This window comes from Lontra canadensis, unplaced genomic scaffold (genome assembly GCF_010015895.1).
Source record: "Lontra canadensis isolate GAN:19392208 unplaced genomic scaffold, GSC_riverotter_1.0 scaffold24, whole genome shotgun sequence".
NCBI lineage: Eukaryota > Metazoa > Chordata > Mammalia > Carnivora > Mustelidae > Lontra > Lontra canadensis.
This window is the reverse complement of record NW_022631018.1, coordinates 11,304,299-11,329,259: the sequence shown is the minus strand read 5'-3', so window position 1 is coordinate 11,329,259 and position 24,961 is coordinate 11,304,299. Positions and strand designations below refer to the sequence as shown.

Below are 24,961 nucleotides of genomic sequence, written 5' to 3'. Positions count from 1 at the left end.
ATATTCATTGCATATTCACAGCAGCATTTTTCACCATAGGTAAAAGGTGAAAATGACCTAAATGTTCATCAGCAGGTGAGTGGATAAACCAAATGTGATGTAGTCATACAATGGAATATAATTCAGCCTTTAAAAACTAAAATTGTGATATATGTTATAACACGGATGAGTCTGGAAAACATAGCGCTAAGTGAAACAAACCAGACACAAAAGAACATATTATATGATTCCACACACATAAGGTACCCAGAATAGGTAAATCAGAAAAATATAATTTTTATAATAGAGGCTACCAAGATCTGGAGGAAAGCAGTAAAGAGGAATTGCGGTTTTATAGGTACAGAGTTTCTGTTTGGGATGATGAAAAAGTTCTGGAAATGGAGAGTGGTGGTGATTGTACATTTTGCGTGTACTCAATACCGTTGTACCACACACTGAAATGGTTAAATGGTAAAATTTATGGTACTTTTTTAATCAAAATTTTAAAAATACACTGTAAAAAACATTAGCATGGGTGGTTGTGCAGTGGAATGAGAGAGGAGAAAAGTAAAGACATGCTAAGTTTCCTGTTCAGGGGGCTTTAATAGACAACTTGAACTCTATGGGAATGAAAAGTACAGCACAGGGAAAATAGCCAGTAATGTCATAATGACTTTATATGGTGACAGATGGTAGCTGCACTTATTGTGGTATTTTTAATGTATATAATTGTCAAATCACTACGATGTACACCAGAAACAAATGTAATATTTTATGCCAACTATACTTCAAGTAAAAGAATAGATTGAACTCTAGCCACTGTTTAAAAAAAGGTATGCTTAAGAATGTAAATGTAAATATTTAGAGGCATTAAAGCAACTACAAAAATATAAGTAGAATGTAAAACTTTCCAATAAGTAAAGGAAATAAAATGGAGCAAAAAACAACACAAAAACAAAAGCAAGGGGTGCCTGGGTGGTTCAGTGGGTTAAGGCCTCTGCCTTCAGCTCCGGTCATGGTCCCAGGGTCCTGGGATCCAGCCCCGCATCAGGCTCTCTGCTCGGCAGGGAGCCTGCTTCCCTTCCTCTCTCTCTGCCTGCCTCTCTGCCTACTTGTGATCTCTGTCTGTCAAATAAATAAATAAAATCTAAAAAAAAAAAAAGCAAAACTATAACATATGGAAATATAAAACCCACACAAAATGGCATGACCAAATGTAAATAATTTGTAGTCTCAATAAATATGAACAGGTTAAATTTGTCCATTAAAAAACAGAATCTAGAATTGTATTTTTAGAAAGTATCCAGCCACAGACTTTAAATTAGAGACGAACTTCAAAAAAAGGACACAGGAAAATGAAAAATAAAGAAATGAAACAAGATATATGAAGCAAATGGAAAGAAAGCGAAAGGAGCTCTAACAACATAAGTGTCAGATTACACAGAATTCAAGGCAAAAAGCATTAAAAGTGATAAGAAATATTTTATATTAATAAAAGGTGCAATCTCTCAAGAAGATACAATAGCAATGATTATTGAGATGCTTAAACACAAAATTAAAATACATAAAGTAAATCCTGATAGAGTCACAAGTATAAATTGATAAGTATATAGCAACAGTGGGAGAGTTTTACACATCTCTCTCAGAAAATGACTAATCAAGCAGACAAAAAATAATTATGGCTATAGGGAGGGTTTTAATAACACAAATCAACAAATTGTTCCTAACAGACAAATGGAATACACATGAAATTTGCAAAAAATTGATCACTTATTGACCACAAAAGAAATTTCAGCAAATTCTAAAATGTTGACTTTGTATAGCCTTGTTCACTAATTTAGAAACCATAAAAAAAAAAAAATAGCTCCCCAAATTCTACTTACCTTTGGATTAAACAGGAAGTCAAAATGGTGATGACATATTATGTGAAAATGATCCAGAATAAGAGTACTACATATTGAAATCTGCAAGGATCCAGCCAGATCAGTAGTCAGAACACTTATAATCTTAAATACCCATTAAATAGTTGTATAGTTCAAAAACAAATGAGTTAAAGTTTAAAAAACTAAACTAATAGAAGAGAAACAAAGTAAATCCAATTGAAATAGAATAAAGGAATAAAAAAGATTGAAACAAAACATTAATCATTTAAAAACAAATTTGTATTTGTGTCTAAAACTAAATGAGCACAATGTAATAGATATTCCTTTGGTAAATATAACAAAAGAGAAAAAGGAAAGGTGAAGTAAACATTAAGAAAAATGAAAGACATATGATTATAGATACAAAGTATATTTAAGAATTATTAGGGACAATTCTACCAGACCTCCAAGAAATGAATAGTTCCTAGCTTACATAACCTCTTCCACAGCATGGAAAAAATGGTGGGAAACCACTCAACTCATTTGAAGATGATAGCTTAACTTTAATTCTTAAACCAAACAAGGATATCACAAGAAAAGAAATTTAGAGTCCAATATAACTGTGAGATAGATGCAAAAATCTTAAGAAAATGTTGGGAAATAAACAGTGTAATCAGCATTGTATTAAAAGACTAAGTAAGAATTGAACTAAGACAAAGCTGTAATCATCAAGACAGTATGGTATCGGCACAAAAACAGACACATAAATCATTGGAACAGAATAGAGAGCCCAGAAATTGACCCTCAACTCTATGGTCAACTAATCTTTGACAAAACCGGAAAGAACATCCAATGGAAAAAAGATAGTCTCTTCAACAAATGGTGTTAGGAAAATTGGAGAGCCACATGCTGAAGAATGAAACTGGATTATTTCCTTACACCACACACAAAGATAGACTCAAAATGGATGAAAGACCTAAATGTGTGACAGGAATCCATCAAAATCCTAGAGGAGAACACAGGCAGCAAGCTCTGTGACTTCGGTCACAACAACTTCTTGTTAGACACGTCTCCAAAGGCCAGGGAAACAAAGGCAAAGTGAACTAGTGGGACTTCATCAAGATAAAAAGATTTTGCACAGCAAAGGAAAGAGTCCACAAAACCACAGACAACTATGGACTGGGAAAAGATATTTGTAAAGTCTCATCAGATAAAGGGCTAGTATCCAAAATCTATAAAGAACTTATCAAACTCAACACCCAAAGAACAAATAATCCAGTCAAGACATGGGCAGAAGACATGAACAGACATTTCTCCAAAGAAGATACACAAATGGCCAACAGACATGAAAAAGTGCTCAACATTACTGGCATCACGGAAATACAAATCAAAACCACAATGAGATATCACCTCACACCAGTCAGAATGGCTAAAATTAACAAGTCAGGAAATGACAGATGTTGGTGAGGATGCAGAGAAAGGGAAAAACTCTTACACTGTTGGTGGGAAACCAAGCTGGTGCAGCCACTCCGGAAAACAATATGGAGTTTCCTCAAGAAGTTAAAATTAGAGCTACCCTATGACCCAGCAATTGCACTACTAGGTATTTATCCCAAAGATACAAATGTAGTGATCTGAAGGGGCACTTGCACCCCCACGTTTATAGCATCAATGTTCATAACAGCCAAACCATGGGAAGAGTCCAAATGTCCATCGACAGATGAGTGGATAAAGAAGATGTGGTCTAATGTGGTCTATATATACAATGGAATATTACTCAGCAATCGAAAAAATGAAGTTTTACCATTTACAATGATGTGGATAGAACTAGAGGGTATTATGCTAAGCAAAATAAGTTAATCAGAGAAAACAATTATTATATGATCTCACTCATATGTGGAATTTAAGAAACAAAACAAAGAAACAGTGGAAGGGAGGGAAAAATAAAAGAATATGAAATCAGAGAGGGAGACAAACCATAAGTGACTCTTAATCATAGCAAACAAACTGAGGGTTGCTGGAGGGGTTGGGGGGATAGTGTGACTGGGTGATGGGCATTAAGGAGGGCACATGATGTAATGAGCACTGGGTATTAAACACAACTGATGAATCACTGAACTCTACCTCTGAAACTAATAATACACTATATATTAATTAATTGAACTTAAATTTAAAAAATTTTTTTAAAGAATTGAACTGAGAATTTTACATAGAGAATCTATCAGTATATCTATTAGTATAATTTACTATATTAATGAAATTAAAGAAGAAAATCAGATGGGTCACTTCAATAGATAATAAACAATAATAACATTTAATAAATTCAAAATCCACTCATGATTTTTTTAACAAACTCCTAGAAAACCAACAACACTTCAAAACTTGTTAAAGGGCATTAACCAAAATATATAACAAAGGTAGCACATTTTCCTAAAGCACTGAAGCAATCCCATTAAAGTGGGTAAAGGCTAAGTATCACCTCTATACTTTGACATGTTCCAGGATGTTCTGTCCAATACAATAAATACATAAAATGTATAAATGTTGGGGGGGGAGAAAAATCTGTCATTATAGCCGTTCAATGTAGGTCCATTGATTGTAACAAATGTACTACTCTTGTGGGAGATGTTGATAATTGGAGGAGGCTATGCCTAGAGCAGGGGGAGTAGAAGGAGAATCTGGACATTCCTCTTAATTTTCCTGTAAACCTAAAACTTACAAAAACTTAAGTCTTAAAAAAAAAAAGGTCAAGAACTCGAAAACAAAACAAACTCACAAACAAAAAATTTAGCAATCTGTATTGTGATGTGAATGATTAAAAATGTAGAAACCAAGACTATCAACTAATAAAATATTATCTCCTTACCATTCATAAAGAAATAAAAATGGTGAGGAGAGACAGAACTGCTACAGATTAGAAGAAAATCAAGAAACATACCCACCCAATAATTTGTTGTTGTCATTGTTTTAAGGTTTTATTTATTTATTTGGGAGAGTGAGCGAGAGAGAGAGAGAGAGAGAGAGAGACGGAGCAAGAGAGAGAGAGTGCTCGCTGTAACGAGATAGAGGGAAGGAGAAGCAGACTCCGTGCTGAGCAAGGAGCCCAATGTGGGGGCTTGATCCTAGGACCCTGGAATCCTAACCTGAGTGAAAGGCAGATGCTTAACTGACTGAGCCACCCAGGTGCCCCCACACTTAGATCTCACTTCAAACAAAGATGGAAATGTATCTTTAAACAATCAAGGAAAATTTAACCTGAACTCAGTATTAGGTGATACTGAGACATTTTTACTAATTTGTCGGGTATGATTTTGCTTTTTTCTTTTTTTAAAAAAACCTTGTGAGTTAGGCACCTGGGTGGCTCAGTGGGTTGGGCGTCTGACTCTTGATTTCAGCTCAGGTCAAGATCTCAGGGTGTGGGATCAAGACCCACATGGGGCTGTGTGCTCAGCATGGAGTCTGCTTGTCCCTCTTCCTACCCCTCTGCCTCTCCCCCTGATCCCTCTCTTTCACTCAAATAAATAAATAAAATCTTTAAAAAAAAAGTCTTGTGAGTTAAGAATATGTAAGTACTTCAATATATATATTTCTAACTGACAAGGCTTTAAAAGAATAATAGTGTATAATAATCATGAGTAACATATTTGTGAGTTGTTTTAAAATAATTAAAAATAAAAATATATATTATATATACATTTAAATATATGTATAATATATATAGTTGAGACTTACCCATTTCAAAAAATAACTTTCACATCTGATGATAAATTGCATGTGAATTACATATATATATGTATCATGTGAATTTATGTGTATATGTATTAAAATAAAATATGATAACAAATGTTCATTACCATGGGGCTTGCAACATCTTATTAAAACTAGATTCAAAAAACAAAAACTTTAAAGAGAAACTGTAATTAATTTGTCTACTTCAAAAATATAAATGTTTTGTGTATGAAGAGATACCGTAAACAAAATTTAATAAGCGATAGTCTTGAAGAAAAGAATTATTAATATCAGAAATGTATTTTTAAAACCCTTATGAATTAGTGTAAAAGAAATAACCCACCCAAAAGAGAAAGCTATGGAAAGAATCTGAATATGAAATTCACTGAAGAAGAAATATCAGTGACCAATAAAGACATGAAAAGGTACTCCACTCTACTGGTATTCAGATGTATGCAAATCAAAACCCAATTGGAAGTACCACAAACTTTTGACAAGACTCTGAGTTCAATAACATGAAAAGTTTTCAAGTCCTCTCATGCGCTGTTGGTGGGAATTTAAATTGGCCCTTCGAAGGGCAATTTGGCAGTATCTGATAAATTTAAATTGCGTGTACCCCAGGACGCTTCTTAAAATCAGCCTCCTCGAAAGGCAGATGCACGTGCACAAGGAAATGCGGTTAAAGATAATTCATTGCAAAATTGTCTCCAGGAGTGAAAACCCGGACGGCCCTAAAGACCCAACAGCAGGAGCCCGAGCAAATAAATTTATCACTACGGAAACTATGCAGTAGTTGCAAATGAAAGAGTAAATCTCTCTGAACTGCATATTGTTGCATAAAGAAGCAAGTTGCAAGCCAATTCAGAAAACAATTCTGCATAAATTAATAAAGACATTAATTATATGTTAATAATATATGCATACACACATATGTGAATATGGCTTACATACCTATATAGATATGATACCCATATTAATTGAGTACCTATATATATGCACATAGATATCAGTACACACACACACACACACACACACGCATGCACACGCTCATAGGAAAAGATCTTGAATGACACATACCAAACTGAGGATTGCAGGGGGGTGGTAATTAGATCAAAGGACAAAAACCATAAGATTAGAATAGTAGAAAATAAAAACCTTTCACAAATTCAAAATCCATTGTTTTTTTTTTCAAAAACTCCTAGAAAATCGAGGGAAACATCATTGAGCCTTGTCAGTCTCATTTAAATTGTTTACTAAGAGAATGAATCTGGGTATAAATTGCGCAATTAAGAATCAGCTTATTTAAAACTCCAGAGCTGAGTACATGGCTTTGGCCACCCCGACCAGAGGAGCCTTAGGACAGCGGAGAAGGCAGGTAGAGTGCAAATTCTTGTCTCCGGAGACCTTTAATTGCTGGTGAGTAACATTAACTCAGTGACTTCCCCTGCCCCGTGTGGGTTTCACCCAAGAAGAGTTAAATCCCAGTCTAATGACCATCCCTCCACTCTGTACAAACCCTAAATATACAGGGAAAATAAAACTCTAGTGGAAAGCCTTTGGATCTGTAACTCCATGAATATCCACAGAAATATTTAATGAAAAGCAAATGATTCTGCAAACACAAAATTTACAGACCAAGCCCTTAGGAGATAGTGAATCTACATTGTTACAACACAGATACACAGTGTAGTTTTGTTTTTTTTTTTAATAGTGATCTCTTGCTACATTCAAAACAGGTTTCCATTCACCAGGATCCAGCTGTAAATGAGGAGCTGAAGGGATGGCCCAAGGAGAAAAGCACATTCTAAGGTCAGATGGGAAAGACACCCACCCCTTCGATGAAAGAGGAGGGCAGGGAATCAAAAGTTTGCTGAATTTAACCAGCTTGTCTGACAGGGCTGCACCCCTACACTCAGCCTAGCTCCTCCCAGGCACATGTGCTTTGCAAATGGAGATTGTGCCATCCATTCTCAGTCGAGTTTCTGAACATACATGGGCCACAATTGTATCAATATTTGGGTAAGGATTAGGAATTGGACAGAGTAGTGGGGTGGCTGTTTTGCTACCATGGGAATGCTCAAGAGGGTAAAAATAATCGGAGGGACCCTCCAATGAAGTTCTACCACTAGCACTGTGCTAGTCACACTTTCTACATCACCGCGCTTGCACTCAGTCTCCCAAGACTTAAGTATGAATGGCCACATTTTTCAGGTCAATCACCTGTTCAAGGCTACAGCACTGGGAATTGCCAGAGCGAGCACTTAAACCAATTCCCCCGTTCCAAAGTCCATGTTCTCTCCCACCGCATTCAGCAGGCTCTCTTTTTTTTTCCCCCAGAGAGGCAAAATCAAGCTGGAAGAGCTGTGTCTCAGGGATAAAGCATTTGCTCAAATCTCCAGGAGTCCAGGCAGCTAAATGACGTCATGGTCAGGTTCAGAGAAATAGTCCCTCCTTTGCTCTACCAGGGATCCTTTGGACCCAGGAGGCCTGGGGCTGGAGCTCCTCACCCGCAGGGTTGACTTTCCAGCACAGAACCCTGCTGAGTCATCTAGGAAGTCCCTGCCATTTATTACACAACAAATCAGACCGCCGCCAAGCCAAGGCTGTGGTCCGTGTTGCTTCAACCCCAGGCTTCAGTGACTCAACCAAGGGGCGGCAGCTTGTTAAAGGGAAGTCCAAGTGTTAGAAAAACCTGCTTTGGGGGAAGAAAGCTGATTCTCAGCCTGATCAAATAAATAATAAAGAAATTCTTTCTAGGAGCGGAGACCTTTCCCCAGGGACATCCCCCTCGGGCCTCCAGGAGCTGACCAGTGCCCACCCCAAGGCTTTACCCTCCTCGTCTCTTGGCCCGAAAGCTGGTTTCCTCAGAAACCCCAGGGGCTGGCTTCTGCAATCCCTTCAGCTCTCTACTCAAATATCAGGTTTTCTGGCTTTTGTATCTAAAATATCTACGACAACCTTCCCTCCGACAGGCACACAAACACACCCATACTCTCCCAGCACTTTTCTCTGCTTTCTTTTTTTTCTCTTTAGAATCCATTCCTGGCTAATCTAACATACATGGTACTTCTTTATCTTGTCTCTCTACTAGACTGTAAACTTCTTACGCGCAAGGATTTCTGTCTGTGACCACTGCTACAGCGCTCCCGTCAACCCCCGCGGGAGAGGCGTTCGATCAGTGTTTGTTGAATGAATAAATAAGTCTGTGCCTCAGAGGAGAATGGGGAAAGCCTAGAAAAATCCCCACAAAGTTTAAGTGTGGCATTCAGGGGGAAATCAAGAGCTCTGGAGGCCCCGATGGGAATGCAGGCCCAGCCTAGATGAATAACTTGATATAGTTTAATAATTAATCTAGGGGTGCCTGGGTGGTTCCGTCGGCTCAGCACCAGACTCCCGGTTTCAGGTCATGTTCTCTCCAGGTGGTGGGTTGGAGCGCCCCGTCTGGCTCAGAGAGAGCCTGGAGTCTGCTTGGGATTCTTTCTCGTTCTCCCTCTGAGCAACCCCCACCCCACACTTCTCAAATAAATAATAAAAGCTTTTAAGAAAATAATCTAGATTAGAATTTAGTCTCCCTAAACCTCATTTTGTGGTTGGTCAAGGAAGAACATTTGCCCTCAGGACTGCAGTGAGGTCCAATAATAATTTCCTGAGCATTTATTTAATACCAGGCCCTGTGCCAAGGACCATCCATGCATTAGTCCTTCAATCCTCACAACAATCCCACAAGGCATATGCTGCTGTTATCCCCAAACAGATCAAAGTATGCGGCCAGGGTGATAAAGAGGAAAGGGACAGGTCACAGGACTCCAACCCCCAACCGTGTGTCTCTGGGACCCATGAGCAAACCACCACACCAGATGCACAGTGGGTCTGTCTGTGTCCATACAGAGCGGAGCCCTGATGGCCCATAGGTGCCTCTGCTGTCTCTTAACTTCCCCTGGTGCCTGAGCTTTCAGTGGAGTTGATCATGACGGACGTCTCGGAGATCCTGCTCCTGCCCCTGGAAAGGAACCGGGACAGCCAAGAACCCAGGACACCCAACACCTCTGCCCTTCCCAGTCCGGTGACTTGCCACAGGCTTTCACGTTCAAGTCCGTATCATCTCACCCCCACGACTGCCAGTATCTTAGTCAGCACCGGGCCCTGGAACTGCGTCACTCTTACGTAGAGTAAGTTATTTACAGGAAACAATATTTTTACTTTAAATTAATGTATAAATTTAATTAATCACTAAAATTGTTCTTTAAGTCTCTTTTAAATGTGATCTCGCATTTCAACTTTTTGCCATTTCATAAGTGGCATAAATCGTTCGACTGACTTTTATTTATTTAACAAAAAATATTTGTAGACATATATTTACATATATGTATATATATACATATATAAATATGTATATTTAATATAATGTATATTTATATATATAAATATAAATATACACATATTTATATATATATATAAATATACATATATAAATACATATTTACATACATGGTTTTAAAGTACAAGTTGAAATATTACCACGTGTTCCGTCATCAAAAATAGACAAAAGAAGCTTTCAAAACCCAATTTACACACGTCACAAAATTTGTTGTTTCTTTCATTCTTTTTTTTTAATACATACAAAATGCAAGTGTTGTGCTTTAAATGGTGAGGTAAGAGAAGTTTCGGGTTGCTCTTTGCAAACCCTTCTCTACAAATCCCACACTGTGGGCAAAAGCAGTCTGACTTCCAATAAATGAAAGACCTTATGGGATGGAACCAGCACTATCGTGTCTTTGGTACAGTGGATTTTGGAGGCGGGTAGGCCCTCCATGCTCTATAAAATAAGAGTTACCAAATGAACACAACAGAGTGATCTAAGGAAGTAGGTGTTGAAACAAATCTGCAAAAATCATTGTGGGTTTTTTTTTCTGTTCATTAACTTCTATTTCAAATAGGTGTTCCTTACGTGATTTGCCGCTAAGTTACAATGAAGAGCGGGAAAACGCAGAGGAAAATTCTAAAGCAGCTCAGGTGCCCACAGCACCCGAGGTGGTCAGTAACAAGAGCCCGAGCTGCTGACTCAGGGGTTTGCTCCCCAGACCTACCCCGCACGCTCACTGCTTGCACACTCAGAGGTTCTCAAACAGATCCGAAAAAGTGAAAATTATATTACCCATTGATTTAAAAAGAAGAAAGGGGTGGGCAGGGATGGGAAGCGGGAGAGGGACGATGAGGAGGAGGAGGAGGAAGAGAATGGAAGTGAATGTCATTACCTCCTTTGATGTGTCCCTGGAATTAATTGCAGGTGGTGAGGCCCGTGCAGCGGAAAATCACCATAGACTCTTTCCTCTGTACCATAGCACTGGCCTTCACAAGGACTTCTCAGATAATCCCCACATCTCAGCTAGAAAGAGCCCAGAACTCTTAGGCCCACGCTCTGCCACCAGGATCCGCAGTGAGAGGGCAGACGGCCCGCACCAAACCCGGAGTCCATGGAAAACCTCACACCCGCTCCTTCCACAGCCTGTGCGATCCTTGGAATTGCCTTTCTTGTTTTGAGCCTGAATCATTTTCCCTCCTTCCCTCCTTTCCCCAGAGCAGTCTTAGAACAGACGAGTAGGTAATCATCTGTTTGTCCTCCACTCTTGTCTCCTGAGATGGGGTTTGTTACAGAAGCCACCCGAGGAGGACAATGTCCCATGACTTTGAAAGACGGAGAGAAATGTGGTGTCCCTGAAGGGAACTGGTCTGGGTACAAGAGTAACGCCAAAAAGGGATTAATCAAGGCTTTAAGTGTCACAAATTGGGTTTAGGGAGAGAGAGAGACAGAGATAGAGACAGACACAGAGACAGAGGGGGAGAGAAGAGAAAGGAGAGAAAAGCTGGGGAAGAGAGGGATGGAAAAAAAGGGAGAAAGCAAGAAACAGGAAGAGAATAAAATAACTGGCTAATATTTCCTGAGCACTTAACAAGGAGCAAGCACGGTTCAAAGTGCCTTACTTATATTAATTCATTTACTCTTAAACCACCCTCGAAGAGAAATACTATTCTTATCCTTATTTTGCAGATGAGGAAATGAAGGCAGAAAGTCTAAGTGCCTTACCCAACATCGCACGGCTCTGGAGTCTGGGATCTGAAGCCAGCGTGTCTGACTGCAGAGCTCAGGGCTGCGCTTGCTGCTGAACTGGAAGAGCCTGGGCGATGAGAGGCGGGGCTGACGCTCCACGGAGCTGATTTCACGGCCAAGAGCACGGACCTTGTCTAGACAGAGCTGGGTTCAGTCCTGGTTCCCCCACTCACCATGGTTTATGGAAATCACTCAATTCTCTCACCCTGTTTCCTCATCTTTAAAATGGAGATTGGGGTGCCCGTGGCACAGTCAGTTAAGCATCTGACTCTTGATTTCAGGTCACATCAGGGTTTCAGGGTCCTGGCATCGACCCCGCCAAGTCACGCTCCACACTGGGGGTGGGGGGTGGGTCTGCTTCGTGATTCTCTCTCCCTCTCCCTCTGCCCCTTCCCCTGTTCTCTCTCTCTCTCTCTCTCTCTCTCTCTCCAAAACAGATAAATCTTTAAAAAAAATAAGTGGAGTTAATGATACATTTAGTTCATGGAGTGATTGTAAGGATCACATGGGCTAAACATTTCGCGCAGTGCCAGAACACGGAATGTGCTAGATCCGTTTTAGTTTTTGTCCCATGTAATCCTCACAAGGACCTCATAAAGGATGCACTGTCCCATCTCACAGATGTGAAAACTGAAACTCCAAGGGGTATTCAATTTGCCGAGGTCCTATGTCCCTTATTAAGGGGTTGGGCTGAGGAAGAGTGGGACAGAGAGAACAGAGCGGAGACTCCAAGTGGGACAAAAGGAGGAAATGTAAGGAGTAGACAGGGGAGGGGAGGCTGCTGTGGTGAATGTCACTGTGTAGTCACCTCAGGTGGCCTCAGGATGACATATCCAATTCATACAAGCTTATTTCACTGCCCCTGGGCTCTCATTTTGCTCAGATTGGTTCTCAGGGTAACACAAAAGCAAGTCTGGACTCCCACTAAATCCCTTAAGGAATTATTTATCCCTAAAGCTTGGTGTCTCAACATACAAAGTCAGATGACATGTATAGTTAAAGAAAACTCTGCATTACACGTCACATAGTCAACCGGAGCATCTCCTTTCCACGTTAACACTGCAGATCAACATTCCATTCACTTACTCAGCCTATGTCAATTACTGCGTAAGCAGACAACAAAAAGCTGTATCACCATTCATAGTGTCTAGCCCTTTTCTTGTAGAATTTTCTTTACAAGTTAGTCTGTAATTTAACTCCAACAAGAGCAAAATAACCAATCACAAATTTAGTGTATGCATTACAGTTACACAGCCATGTGTGTATATCCATTTTTCATTGCTATAACAAATTACCACAAATGTTGTGGTTTAAAATAAGACAAATGTCTTACCTTCTAGTTCGGGAGGTCCTAAATCCAAAATGGGTCTTAGGGAAGAGATACAGGTGTCAGCAGAGGTGTGCTCCTTCCAGATGATCTAGGGGAGAATCTGCTTCTTTGCCTTTTCCAGCCACTGGAGGCCATCTGCGTTCCTTGGCTAGTGGCCTCTCCCTCCATTTTCAAAGCCAACAGTGTGGCAGCCCCCAATTTCTCTAACCGCAGCACTACTCCTGCCTCCCATATTTCTGTCATCCTATCTTTTAACTCTGACCCTCCTGTCTCCTCCTTTCGGGACTCTTATGATTATATTTGGTCCATGCCGATTATCCAAGATGATCTCCCCATCTATCTCAAGAATCCTAACTTAAATATACTTGCAAAGTCCCTTTGCCACGCAAGGTCACAGATTCACAGCTTCTGGGGATTAGGACGTGACCATCTCTAGGGGATCAATATTCTACCATGATATGCTTCCTAATTTCTTTCAGCTCGTTGACTTTTAATAATGTGTGGAAACTCAAGACCCAAAGGCTTTAACAATAAACGGACGCATCACTATCACCTTCCAGAGGACTCTTGACGTGAGAGCCCAGGGCAGGTGTCATTGAAGGTCACTGTTGGCTCAGGCTATAAAAAGTCCTGATAAGTTTTGTCCAGTATTGTCCTAGACATTTTCACCATTAGGAAAAAAAAAATAGGGTAAATCATTCTCAATTTCTATTTGAATATTCAAATTTGCGCCTTAACAAAAGGCACGGGCTTTAACCCCTTTTATATTTTCAGGAATGCATTTTTACTGTATATTTCAAAAAAGATAGCCGAGGGTTCCACAACCAAATCGGATGGCCACATTTGCATTGCTTTCTGGAGCAGAACAATCTTCTCAACGTATCGGAGGAGCTCCTGTCTGTCTGGTCCTATCGATGGTTAGGAGTCTTAGAAATCACACCTTTAGACTTTATTTTCTAAGTGACTCTGTAGCAGGGAAGCATGGTGCCTGAAACTGAGGTTTGAGCAAAACAGGGAGCCTCTCTGGTACAGCCTATGTAAATGGAGGAACCTAGATGTAGCATTTGGATTGTGTGGGAGAGGTTGGAGGAGTGAGTTCTCACTGGTTAGCTTTTATGGTTTCCCATGGGGCCATTCTGCCTCCCCTGGGGACATTTAAAACAGTTAGGGTGTCTTGTTGGGGGTGGGAGGCAGGAACTACTGGCATTTGTGTGGAAGGAGGCCAGTGTCTCTCAGCTCAGTGCATGGGAAGCTCCTGGACTCGGATAAATTATGTCGCGCAAATGCTAACAGCACCAATTTGAAAATCAGATGGTCCTCTCCCTGTGTCTCACCCACATTGATTTCATTCAATCTCCTCTACTCCTCATACCCCCACAGACCTGCTGTCTCCAGCATTAAAGGAAATTTAAGCTATAGTTCTCGTGTTTCAGCAGAAGCAGTGAATACCCAAGACAACGCTATATGGTAGCTTAGGTAGAAAATACTACCAGTTTGTAGCGATTAACATTTGTCCATGGGGCTAGATTAAAACAGGGAGAGGCCCTGAATTCTAACAAAGATTGTTTTTCTTGTCCCTCACGTAATTTAAAATAAAAATGACACTAAACCATAATGTAAGAAAGTCTAATAACTCAGAAAAGTTCTGATTCTTCGTATGGTGACTACCATGATTTTTATTTTTTTTAATAAATAGCAAATGCCTTAAAATCTATTTTCCTCATTTCTTTTGCCTTTCTATTTCTGCTTGGATGAAAATTAGAGAACTCTTCATTTTTAATCTACTTAAGTTGGTTGTTAATGATTCAAAGTGAGGGGAAAGCAAGCTACTTGGTGGACCCCTGGGTAGAATTTCAGCTCTATCACGTACTAGCTAGATGACTTTGCATCAGGTGCTGAATAGGTCTGTAAAATGGGAATAATGAAATATGCCTAACGATTTGTAAGAATTCCGTGAAAGCGTGTGTCCCTTAGTATATTTTTATAAATGCTCAGAATATTATAGCTATGAAGAGTATTATATCTTCAGTGCTCAGTGTGTTTTAGCTATAAATAGTATTTTTTTCTTCCAGTCCCACCATTCCTCAATATTCATTCAAACACCTTTGAAGTCCTACAGTGTGCCCGTCCCATGTGCTAAATCCTGAGGAAATACACTCAGACCTCACAGTTTGTGACTCAAAAGTTTGTAACAAAGTTTGCTACAACAAAGTTTGTTCAACAAAGTGAAACAAGTTTGTAAATGAGCAAATACCACAAAGTGCCATGAATTTCTTGATTACACACACACACACACACACACACAGTCTATATAGCCTACAGAGTGGGGGGCAGAAATGGTCGATTCGGAAGATGCAGAAATGTCTATGAAATTCTTCCAAAAAACAATGCTGTCCCTGACTGTTTAGAGTATTTTCATCTAATTCAAAAGCAGCAGCTTTCATCCAGATGTGCCATAGATAGTACATTAAATTATGTTCTAGGGAATGTTGGCAAATACTTCTTCAAAGACCATATTGCCTGAGAATTATTTTCTGAATCCTTGATAGTAAGACACATCTAGATAAGAAAACAAGTTGGCCAACCGTTGTAAGATACTGATTCTATTCTATGCATTCTGACTTCAGAAATGTTGAAGTATATAAAAAGGATGTTTGGAATCAACTGAAATGTGGTATATGTAGAATGTTGGCATGCGTATTTGAGTAGTTCATTCTCTTAGCATTGACTACATAGTAAATGGATTTGTCTTCCTGTCTCACTTTGTCTACTTGCCACTACAAATCTATGGTGTATCCTTTCCCACTTTCTCATTTACCCGAACACTGAAGACTTCCTCCATTCCTACAAAATAAAATTCAAACCGGTTGACATGGCACTTCCACCTTTTTTTTACTTTGAAGATTTTATTTATTCATTTGAGAGAGAGAGAGCAAAGGGGAGCTGCAGGGAAAGGGAGAGGGAGAAGCAGGATCCCCACTGAGAAGGGAGCCCAAGGTGGGTCTCAGTCCCAGGACCATGACCTAAGCCACCCAGCCACCCCACAACCTTCTCTTTGGTCCTACCTTTTGATCCTCAATCCTCCATTCTATGCCCCCTTGACTCTCAGCCCCCATCCCTCCTTTCAGTTTTAACCTACATGAATCCTTTCCAAAGATTTTCATCCCTCCTCAGAGTATCACTGTATCAGTTCTATTATCTCTTGCCATTTTTTGCCAAATGATTTTCTTCTGCGATTTTTCTCTGCTTATCTCCCAGCCAGAAGCACAAGTTAAGGAAATTGTCAAATATTGAATAATCCTTGTTAGTAACTATGCTTACAAATAGCAAATAGCAAAAGCAGCAGGTTAATCTGTAATTACATAATGTAAATGCTTAATGTTTGTTAACAAAAAAACTATACAGCGATTGAATACTTTATGTTAGTGAGTCTTTGCTGTGTTACCCTTTCTATTTCTTTTGCAATTTTTGCCCATTTTTTTTCTTCCTCAATACTACCCTGTAGCCTGGTCATCCTGCATGCCCAGCAACACCTCAGCTGCGATTTCCCTTTAAACCCCTGAAATCTGCATAAGCCAATGTGGTGTAGGAGGGGAGGCCACATGCACAAAACAATGAAGTAGATATTAAAATTAGTTTATTTTTCTACTTAACTTTTAATAAATGAGAAGAAACACAGTAGTCTGTCTCATAAAGAACATTTATAATACATAACAATCCATAAAGCCTCATGGTGAGGTAGGAACAGCTTTGGAAAACAACGCACGGTCATAAAACATACAAAAAGTTAGGTAAAATGTTGCAGCACTAAAGGACATTTTATATGCATCTGCATTGAATGAGATGATAATTGCATTTAACTGTGCCACATCTGGCCCAAAGGACAGGCTATGGTCGACATAAAACAACACAACATGGAAGTTTCATAAAGAATCACACAATACATTGATACACTTCATTGTGCTGTTTCAAGGCAGGACCATAACATGGCAATGTGTTTTTTTCTATATAGCCACATAGTAATTGTATGTTACATTCCCTTCAGCATCTTTTTGCCAAAGACGCTGGACCACAAAATTTTTGGTTTAAAAGTTTAAACTGAATGACATACAAAAGGCTCTTGTGCCAGTGAAAATGACTGCTAAATGTTCCAGAGCTTGTTGGTAAAATAAAATAGCATTGCCACATAGTATCGGTAGAGCTACATCAAAATAGTGCTATTACAATTCCCATTTCAGATGGCCAAACACTGTATTTGACAGCTTTCCATATAAAAAACAACAAAACCCCTCCACCTTCCCAAGAGTTTTAACACTGTTTTATGCCTTAACTGAAACTCCATTAAAATAAATATTTCTATATTGTAGAATTATTCTCCATATTTGTATATGTGTGAACATCTTAAGACAGCAGGTAAATGACATATCATTCAAATGGTATCTGCTTATAAACAACAAAAGAATCTTCAACTTAATACCAGTTAGCCTACTAAATACTTCACATTAGGTTCCATAGGCCCTTTCCCTCAAAACTTTCCAAAACTTCAAAATTAACTGAGCATGTTAACAGGATACAAACATGTTAACAGTCTCCTACCTACTGAGATTTTTCCAAGGTGCTCTTGATGGAAATGTTTCCTATTCAAATTACATACCTTAGTTATTCAAATATTGTTTTCTAAAATGCTAAAATTCATACACCTAAGTTTTTGCCCTTTTGGACTTTTTTAAGCTTCTAGTCCGTACTTTTACAACACAGATGCCCTTCAAAAAACCCTTATTAAACAATCGCGGAAGCTGAAAGGTGACAAAGGAGAAGGAAATCTCTCCTCACTAAGGCGGCATTTGGCTTGGAAAAATTGGAGTTGGTTTGATTTCAGGCACATGCAGCACCTCCTTTTCACTAAACTGAGACAACAACAAGTTTCTAAACACATATTCTACTAAATACACTGATCTTGCTCAAATATAAAAGAGCCAGCAGGAGAGATGCACCTCCTAAAATTGATGCATTTTTGCTATAAAACAGCGTATTTAAATATCGGGTTTAAGTCTCCTAAGAATTCAGGGTATTTTCCCTCATTTTCTTCCAGGAAGGAATAAGCTATTTTGGAAAAGACACTTAAATCCCACAATATTTAAATATAAAAGCATTTTTTAAAAGATAATGCTAAAAATGGGTTAGAAAGTGCATTGTAAAGAAATAAATAATTCTCTGCTAAAACTCAAAAGGTGAGTCAGTGCCCACAGATTTTGCTATTATGACAAAGTCCTTTGAAAAAAGAATTCTATGGTACCACTTGGTTACGTGTAAGTGATTCAAGAATTATGAAAGTGAAACAACTGAAATCTAAAGGTTGTTACCTTCAAAGCACTTCTGGGAAAAAAAGGAAAAAAAAAAAAAAGCCCTTGTCCCATGCTTATTATACACCATCTAAAAAAAATACAAACCCTCATTTAGCTGATGTCTTATACATTATACAACCTTTAAGACCCAATAAAGCATTTGTAAAGAAAACCCCACTGGATGTATTTTACCAGTTATCCTATTTTATGTGTCATTACCAAAATGTTCCTATAACGTAAACTGTTTTAAGATCTTAATAAAATGGTTTGTAGTTTTTAAGTGTTGAATCAGGAATGTATGTGATACAGTACAGTTTGAAGCTTTCTTTTACCCATGTGAGATTCCCGAATTTCATGTTTAAAAAAATTTTTTTGCAAAATTCAAAGTAACTTCCAGCTTAGGAATTGAATTACACAATTATCAGGTAAGAGTATTAAAAGATCAAGATGTATTGCAAATTGGCAGGTTATGGTTTTGGCCCATTATAGCAAATGTGAACTTACAAACTGTGTTCCTAAAATTACCTCATTCTCATTGGAAAAATCAGCTGTTCTTAAATAGGCCCATTGCCAGCAATAGGCTTACACTAGGAAAAAACACACCATCTACCACAAAAGACCCCTTTAAAAAGTTAACTGTCCAATGCCAACCAACGCTTTCATCTTAAGACCCATTAAACAATGAATTATTTCAAATCCCAAAAGATAGCCATCCCCAAAGTAGTCAGCTATAAAAGTTACCGAAGTAGTCAGGATATCTTATTTCTAGAAAAATAGAGCTATACATGATAACTGATATTAATATTCATCCTTATGAGGACAAAAATCTAGTTTCTTCACAAAGCATAACCCCTCTCTGTCAAGAAAAATATAACTTAAATATCCTTAAATACTATTTGCGTATGGATTCGAAACCCATACAACAACGAAATAGCCAAGAACAATTTCCTGTGTAGATGCTGTGGCATCTTACAAAATAAGCCACTATTGCAAGATCTGAGCAATGTCAAGAGAGGATGACCTACAGAATCTTAATTATCAATTTTGCCTTAACTTTTTGAAGAATTTATTATCCAAACTGCATTAACCATTAGATTTCCTTTTTCTCCTAAGTCAGTGGCTCCAGGCAAAGCACGGGAACCGCTAGTTGTCCTTGAAAAAAGCTCCATTTGAATCCATTTATGATCTGTCACCATGAAATGACTCTTCTAAGTTTTGTTTAAATATCTACAATTTGAAAGATTACATGAGTAAGCTTGCATTTAACATGTAACTATCAGATTAGCTTTAATGTCCTTAAAAATATCTACTGTATATATTTTGTAAGTAAACTTTCAGCTCAATGCTCCTAATGCCAATCTTTCAAAGGAAGTAATGCTGGTGAACATGTCCACATTTTAGACTAACTTTGGTAAAAGAAAACACGAGTTAAAATCCTCCTGATAATTTAAAAATGTCTGAATATTAACTTACAACAATGTAAATATTTAATTTGGTAAACCTCCTTCCCTGTTCTTACTCTCCATATGCCCTATTATATATAAACCATGGTTCAACTTGTTAATTATCTCAACTGTTTATTAGAATAATACTCTCAGCAATATAGAATCCAGGATGGTAACTGATCTTTAGTATTACAAATACCCCGTGTGAAGAAAATAGGGGAATTTTTCCTAATAATATCCACGAGTCATTCTTAAAAAAAAAACATGCTGCCATTATGCTCTGTAATGATTTCAGAGGGCAAGTAAGTATTACCTAAAACGTCAAAGGAAACAAACCTGTTGATGATTTTTCAAGGTTAGTGATTATAATTCTAAAAAACAAAGTGTAACACTGGGGGAAAAGAAAAGCAGAGAAATTCCAGTAACAATTTTAATTTATTTATCCCCCTAATTAATTTTTTACCATGGAAAAACTGGAAATCAAATGTCATTATGTTATATAAGGTTTATACTTACTTTAAACAAAAATGTAACATAGTGTTAAAACTGGCTTTCCAAAATTGTTACAGCATGGCTGTACTCTGCACTAATAATCACAAAGTTGTAATATAGAACTCTGTTAAGCAGTCCCATTATGTTCTTACAAAAATAGAATTAAACTGTGTGACCAGACAAGGACTTCAATTACACTACTTGGCAAACTTAGAATTTCAATGGAGTCTTTTTCCTCTTGCAGTTTAAAGCAAAAGTCAAGTATCACATCTTTCTCAAGACTCATAAAGATGATTCAGGTTGTTTGTTTGGCATTTTTTTAATCTCTATCACAACAGCTGGGATGCTTTCAACTTTAGTCCTTCTGGGCTTCTTCTCTAGATTGTCACTAAGTTCTAGACAAGAAATGCTAACTGTCGGGGCCTTTTCTGCTTCCTTTCCAGAAGGGGCTTGTGGCCGTGTCCCACAACATTGCTTCAAAGCACACTGAGTTCTGCAGGCAAGTTCACATGGGACTACACTTGATTTAGAGCCTACACTAGCAAATTCAGGCTGAATGGTGGTAGCGTGAATTCCGTGATTATGAAAAACGTCTTTAATGATTTTGGCCACCTGCATGTATGATGTCGGGTCTTCACATTTTATGTGGGCAGTGGCAATGATTCTGCTTCCAGCAAGTTGCCAAACATGTAATTCGTGAACTTCCTCAACTCCTTCAACATCTCGAAGTTCTTTTATCAAATTTTTTATATCAATTTGTTTGGGAACAGTTTGCAGAAGAATGAGAGCAGATTCCTTAAGCAATGGGTAAGTTGTGTAAAGGAGTATACAAACCATTACAATGCAAAGAGTTGGATCTAAATATAGCACCCAGCAAGGACCGGCCTCATGAACTGCTGTGTGAGTACTATTAAGCACTTCTACAAATGCTTTGCAGGGGTCAGGGGCACATGGATTCACACAAAACTCCCCTTCAGGACAACCCTTCCAAGAAAAGTAAAAGACCAAGGCATTTACTACTACAATCACTGAACCCAAAGCATCTCCAAAGACATGCAGAAAAACTCCACGCATGTTAAGCTGTGCAGCCTTATCATCATCTTCCAGTTCCACCTGGTCAGGTTCTCTGATAAGATTCCCATTCACTTGTACTTCCACCGCATCATTTCCGGACTTTTCTGGATCTACGAAGAAAGAAAAAAATGCTGTAGCAGATACATCTAAAGTGTTTATACAAACACCTTCATCTAATTCCATTTTAGTGAAAGAGATGAAAATTTTCATGGAACATAATTTAAAAATGTGCCCAGGGCAGTTTAGTATAAAATGACATACTGGTGACAAGCCAGGGCATAGCAGCCAGGGCTAAATAAGTCATTAGGAAGATACGAATTCCCTAACTGAACCACCCTTTTACCTCCCCACCTCCAAAAAAAGTTCATCTTTTCTGTGGGGGGTCCTGAGAACATTCCCCTATGCTTTTTGGCATATACAAAAACACAAGAACACATAAAATTGAATGCTATCTCCCATAAACTAAATGCCAATTATGGAGAAGTCTACCACAACTGCCTGATTTGACAGAGCTCTAGTCGCTCTTTGTCATGAAGGTGTGTTGTGGCTAACTCAAACTTTTTTGTCATGAATATAAACCAGAGTCTCTTGGTGGAGCCGGTTTAGGAACTGACAAATCAGTGATATAAACCCATCAACGAAGATAAACTTCAGGAAACGGTGAAATAAAGCTCCATCTACCCTGCAGGCTCTTAAACCAAATGTACCTATCTCTTAAAAGGAATTACCATATACACATGAGAGGAGCTTAATTTTCTTTGGAATAACACCTTGCAGAGTGAAGTGAGGGGATATTCAATTTTTATTAAACCTTTTCAATATACAAGTTCAATTTCATTAACATGATATCCTGCATCTTCAAAAAAGAACAAGCTGTCTACATAGAATCATACCACTAAGCAAATAAATGTAAATGAAAAAAATTAGAAGGAAATACACCAAACTGTTAACGTCATTAGAGCCTGGGTAGTTGGGCTTTGGTGGATTCCTTCTCCCAGCTCTTGTCTTCCAACATATTCCGAACTGCCTTGAAGAGCAATTATATTTAGAATGAAAGCAACCAGTAAAAGAGATGAGTAAGTTACCATCACTTTTATTTTGGTATGATTTTGGAAAGTCCTAAGTGAAATGTTAAACATGACCAAACTGGTCTTAAATGAAGGATTTGCAGGATTAAGCTCAAACTTTAGATAATTAACTGAAATATACATCGCCGTTCTGGAAAGAAACCTTTAACCAGTGTTTTGAGCCCAGGAAAGTCCATGGCTAGCTGGCTCTGAATAGAATACTGAGAAACTTGTTTAAAGGGCACAAGAACCGCTTGGGCAGGGCAAATTTTCAAATGGCCAACCACTAAGGACAAATTGGGGATCCTCTCCGTTTCCCAAGGGGTGGGGGGCGAGAAATTTATTTAGGAAGCACTTTTGATTCCGTGAAAACCAAAATCGGTCTCTCGAAAAGGACGGCTAGTCTGGGCGTCCAAGTGCAGCCTGCATCGCAGCGGGCTGACGGTCACCTCCCGACCCTTTCCCCACGGTCAAAACCACACAGTCCCCACCGCCACCCCCAGCCGCGCGCCCCGGCCCAAAGGGGTCCTGTTTCCTCGTGTGCCCTGCGGGTGCGGGACCCGGAGGGCTAGAGGCGGCGGCGGCAGCGCGGGCACCAGGGGGCGTGCGGGCCATCCCGCCCAGGGCCAGGCGAGGGTCCGGGCTCCCCCTGACCCAACCACCTGAGGTGGCCACTCTCTCCTCACCTGGCCGGTCCAGTTTCAGCCCGTTGGAGTTGCTGCTATTGGACACCAGGGTGTTGGTCTCCTCCTGGTCGGGCCTCTGGTCGCCCGCGGTCACGTTGCCGTCGCTTTCCCCGGCGCGGTTGCTCTTGCTGCGGACCCCCTTGGCGTGGCCGTGGCCGTGACCCCCGTGCGAGTGGCCGTGGCCGGAGTCGTTGCCGAAGCCACTGTGATGGTGGAAGAGGCAGAGCCCCATCACGTTAACCAGCAGCCCGGCCACGCCGACCCCGAGGACCACCAGCGGCTGCTGCATCTCGTGCGGCTCGATGAAGCGCTCGATGGCCTCCAGCAGGATGGCGAAGCAGAGGCCGGTCAGGAAGATGGCGTTCACCAGAGCCCCCATCACTTCGGCTCGGATCCAGCCGAACGTGTTCTTCTGGGTGGCGTGGGTCCGCCGGGCGAAGCGCTCAGCCACCAGCGCCACCACCAGCGCCAGCACGTCCGACAGCATGTGAAAGGAGTCGGAGAGCATCGCCAGCGACGAGGTCACCCGGCTCACCACCACCTCCAGCACCATGAACATGAAGGTCAGCATCAGCATGCACAACAGCCGGCCCCGGTTCCGACCCCAGCACCCCATGGCTGCGGCTCACGGGCCCGCCGAGCGCGGCCCGGCGGCTACACTGGCGGTGGCGGCGACTCGCCGGCGGAGGCGGGAGGACGGCGCGGGGCTCTCGCCGCCCGACCGGGCCGCTCAGGAAACCGCTGAGTGGCCTCCGCGACCGGACGGGGACGAGCCCGGGGTCAAGCCCCGGAGCCCCCGCGCCTGAGGGCGTCCCCGGCGGGCCGGCGGCGCGTAGCTCCTCAGGCGTCCGTGCTCGGAGCCGGCGCGGAGGCCCGGCTCAACCCCAGCAGTCCCCACACCCCCAGCGGGGCAGCAGAGGCCGAGGCGGCGGCTGCGGCGGCGGGGAACCGGGGCTCCCGGAGCCCGGGGACGAAGAGCCGGAGCAGGAGCAGGCGAGCGGCGGGGGCGGGCGACGGGCAGCTCCGCGCTACGAAGGCTCCGAGCATCTGCAGGGCTCTCCACGCAAGTCTTCCCCTCGCTGGTCTCCTCCGCTATGGCTCGAACCGGGAAGCCGCCGCCTGAAGAGCTAAAAAGGCGGCGGCCACGGCAGCTGCACTCGGCCCGGTCTCCGGCGCCTTCTTCGCCCCCCCGCCTTTGCAGACGGTTTACAAAAAAACTTTGCTTTGCACTCGGAACCCCCGTTTTCACACGGACCCGAGCGTGACAAGGCCTCGGTGCCCCGCCCACCAGGCCCGGCTCGCTTTCCCATTGGCCAGAACCCCCTCACGACAGCCTCCGCACCCCGCCCATCCGCGCTCGCTATTGGATGGAGGCTCGGCGGGGCGGGAGGGGGCGTTGTCGAGGCGCCAACAGATGGGGGCGGGGCTTTTCCCTTCAGGAGCCGGGCGTGGGCCGGGGGCCGCGGCCGGGTGCAGCGGCGGGCGTCGTGGGGGAGGGTAGGGGGCGCGGGCCGCGTGCAGCAGGAGGGGGAGGAGCAGGCGGGGTCCCCCGGAGTGGCGGCGCTGCTGCTCAGGCCCTGCGGTCCTCGCGGCGGCCGGCACACCTACGGGGGCCAGGCAGCAAACAGACTTTGATCCTCCGAGCTGAGTCCACGTGGTGAAGGGAGGCTCGGGAGACAAGTTGACCAAAGTAAAGCCATTTTGGTATTTAGGCTGACCCTTAACCTAAAAGTCAGCAGGTCATAAAAAGAGTCACAAGATCCCACTCATGGAAGACCACAAGACCCGACTCCCTCTGGCAGTAAGAGTCATAGAGGCTGGACATTCTTAAAATTGCTCCCTG

General features: G+C 41.2%; 1 protein-coding gene across 1 annotated transcript; it reads right to left on the bottom strand.

Moving 5' to 3' along the window:
- Nucleotides 1–16,641: 16,641 nt before the first annotated feature.
- On the bottom strand, nucleotides 16,642–24,343 carry SLC30A1 (solute carrier family 30 member 1). Its single transcript, XM_032862814.1, has 2 exons — nucleotides 23,119–24,343; nucleotides 16,642–21,475 (listed from the first exon to the last, which is right to left on the bottom strand). Exons 1-2 carry the CDS (start codon nucleotides 23,732–23,734, stop codon nucleotides 20,574–20,576), a joined length of 1,518 nt encoding a protein of 505 aa, XP_032718705.1. The 5' UTR covers nucleotides 23,735–24,343; the 3' UTR covers nucleotides 16,642–20,573.
- Between the last annotated feature and the right edge of the window lie 618 nt (nucleotides 24,344–24,961).

Excerpts from the sequence above, each read along its gene's own strand:
- SLC30A1 (XM_032862814.1), bottom strand. The coding sequence starts at position 23,734 with ATGGGGTGCTGGGGTCGGAACCGGGGCCGGCTGTTGTGCATGCTGATG. Across the intron at positions 21,476-23,118 it reads GCTGAAACTGGACCGGCCAG|ATCCAGAAAAGTCCGGAAAT; the intron begins GTGAGGAGAGAG and ends CTTTCTTCGTAG.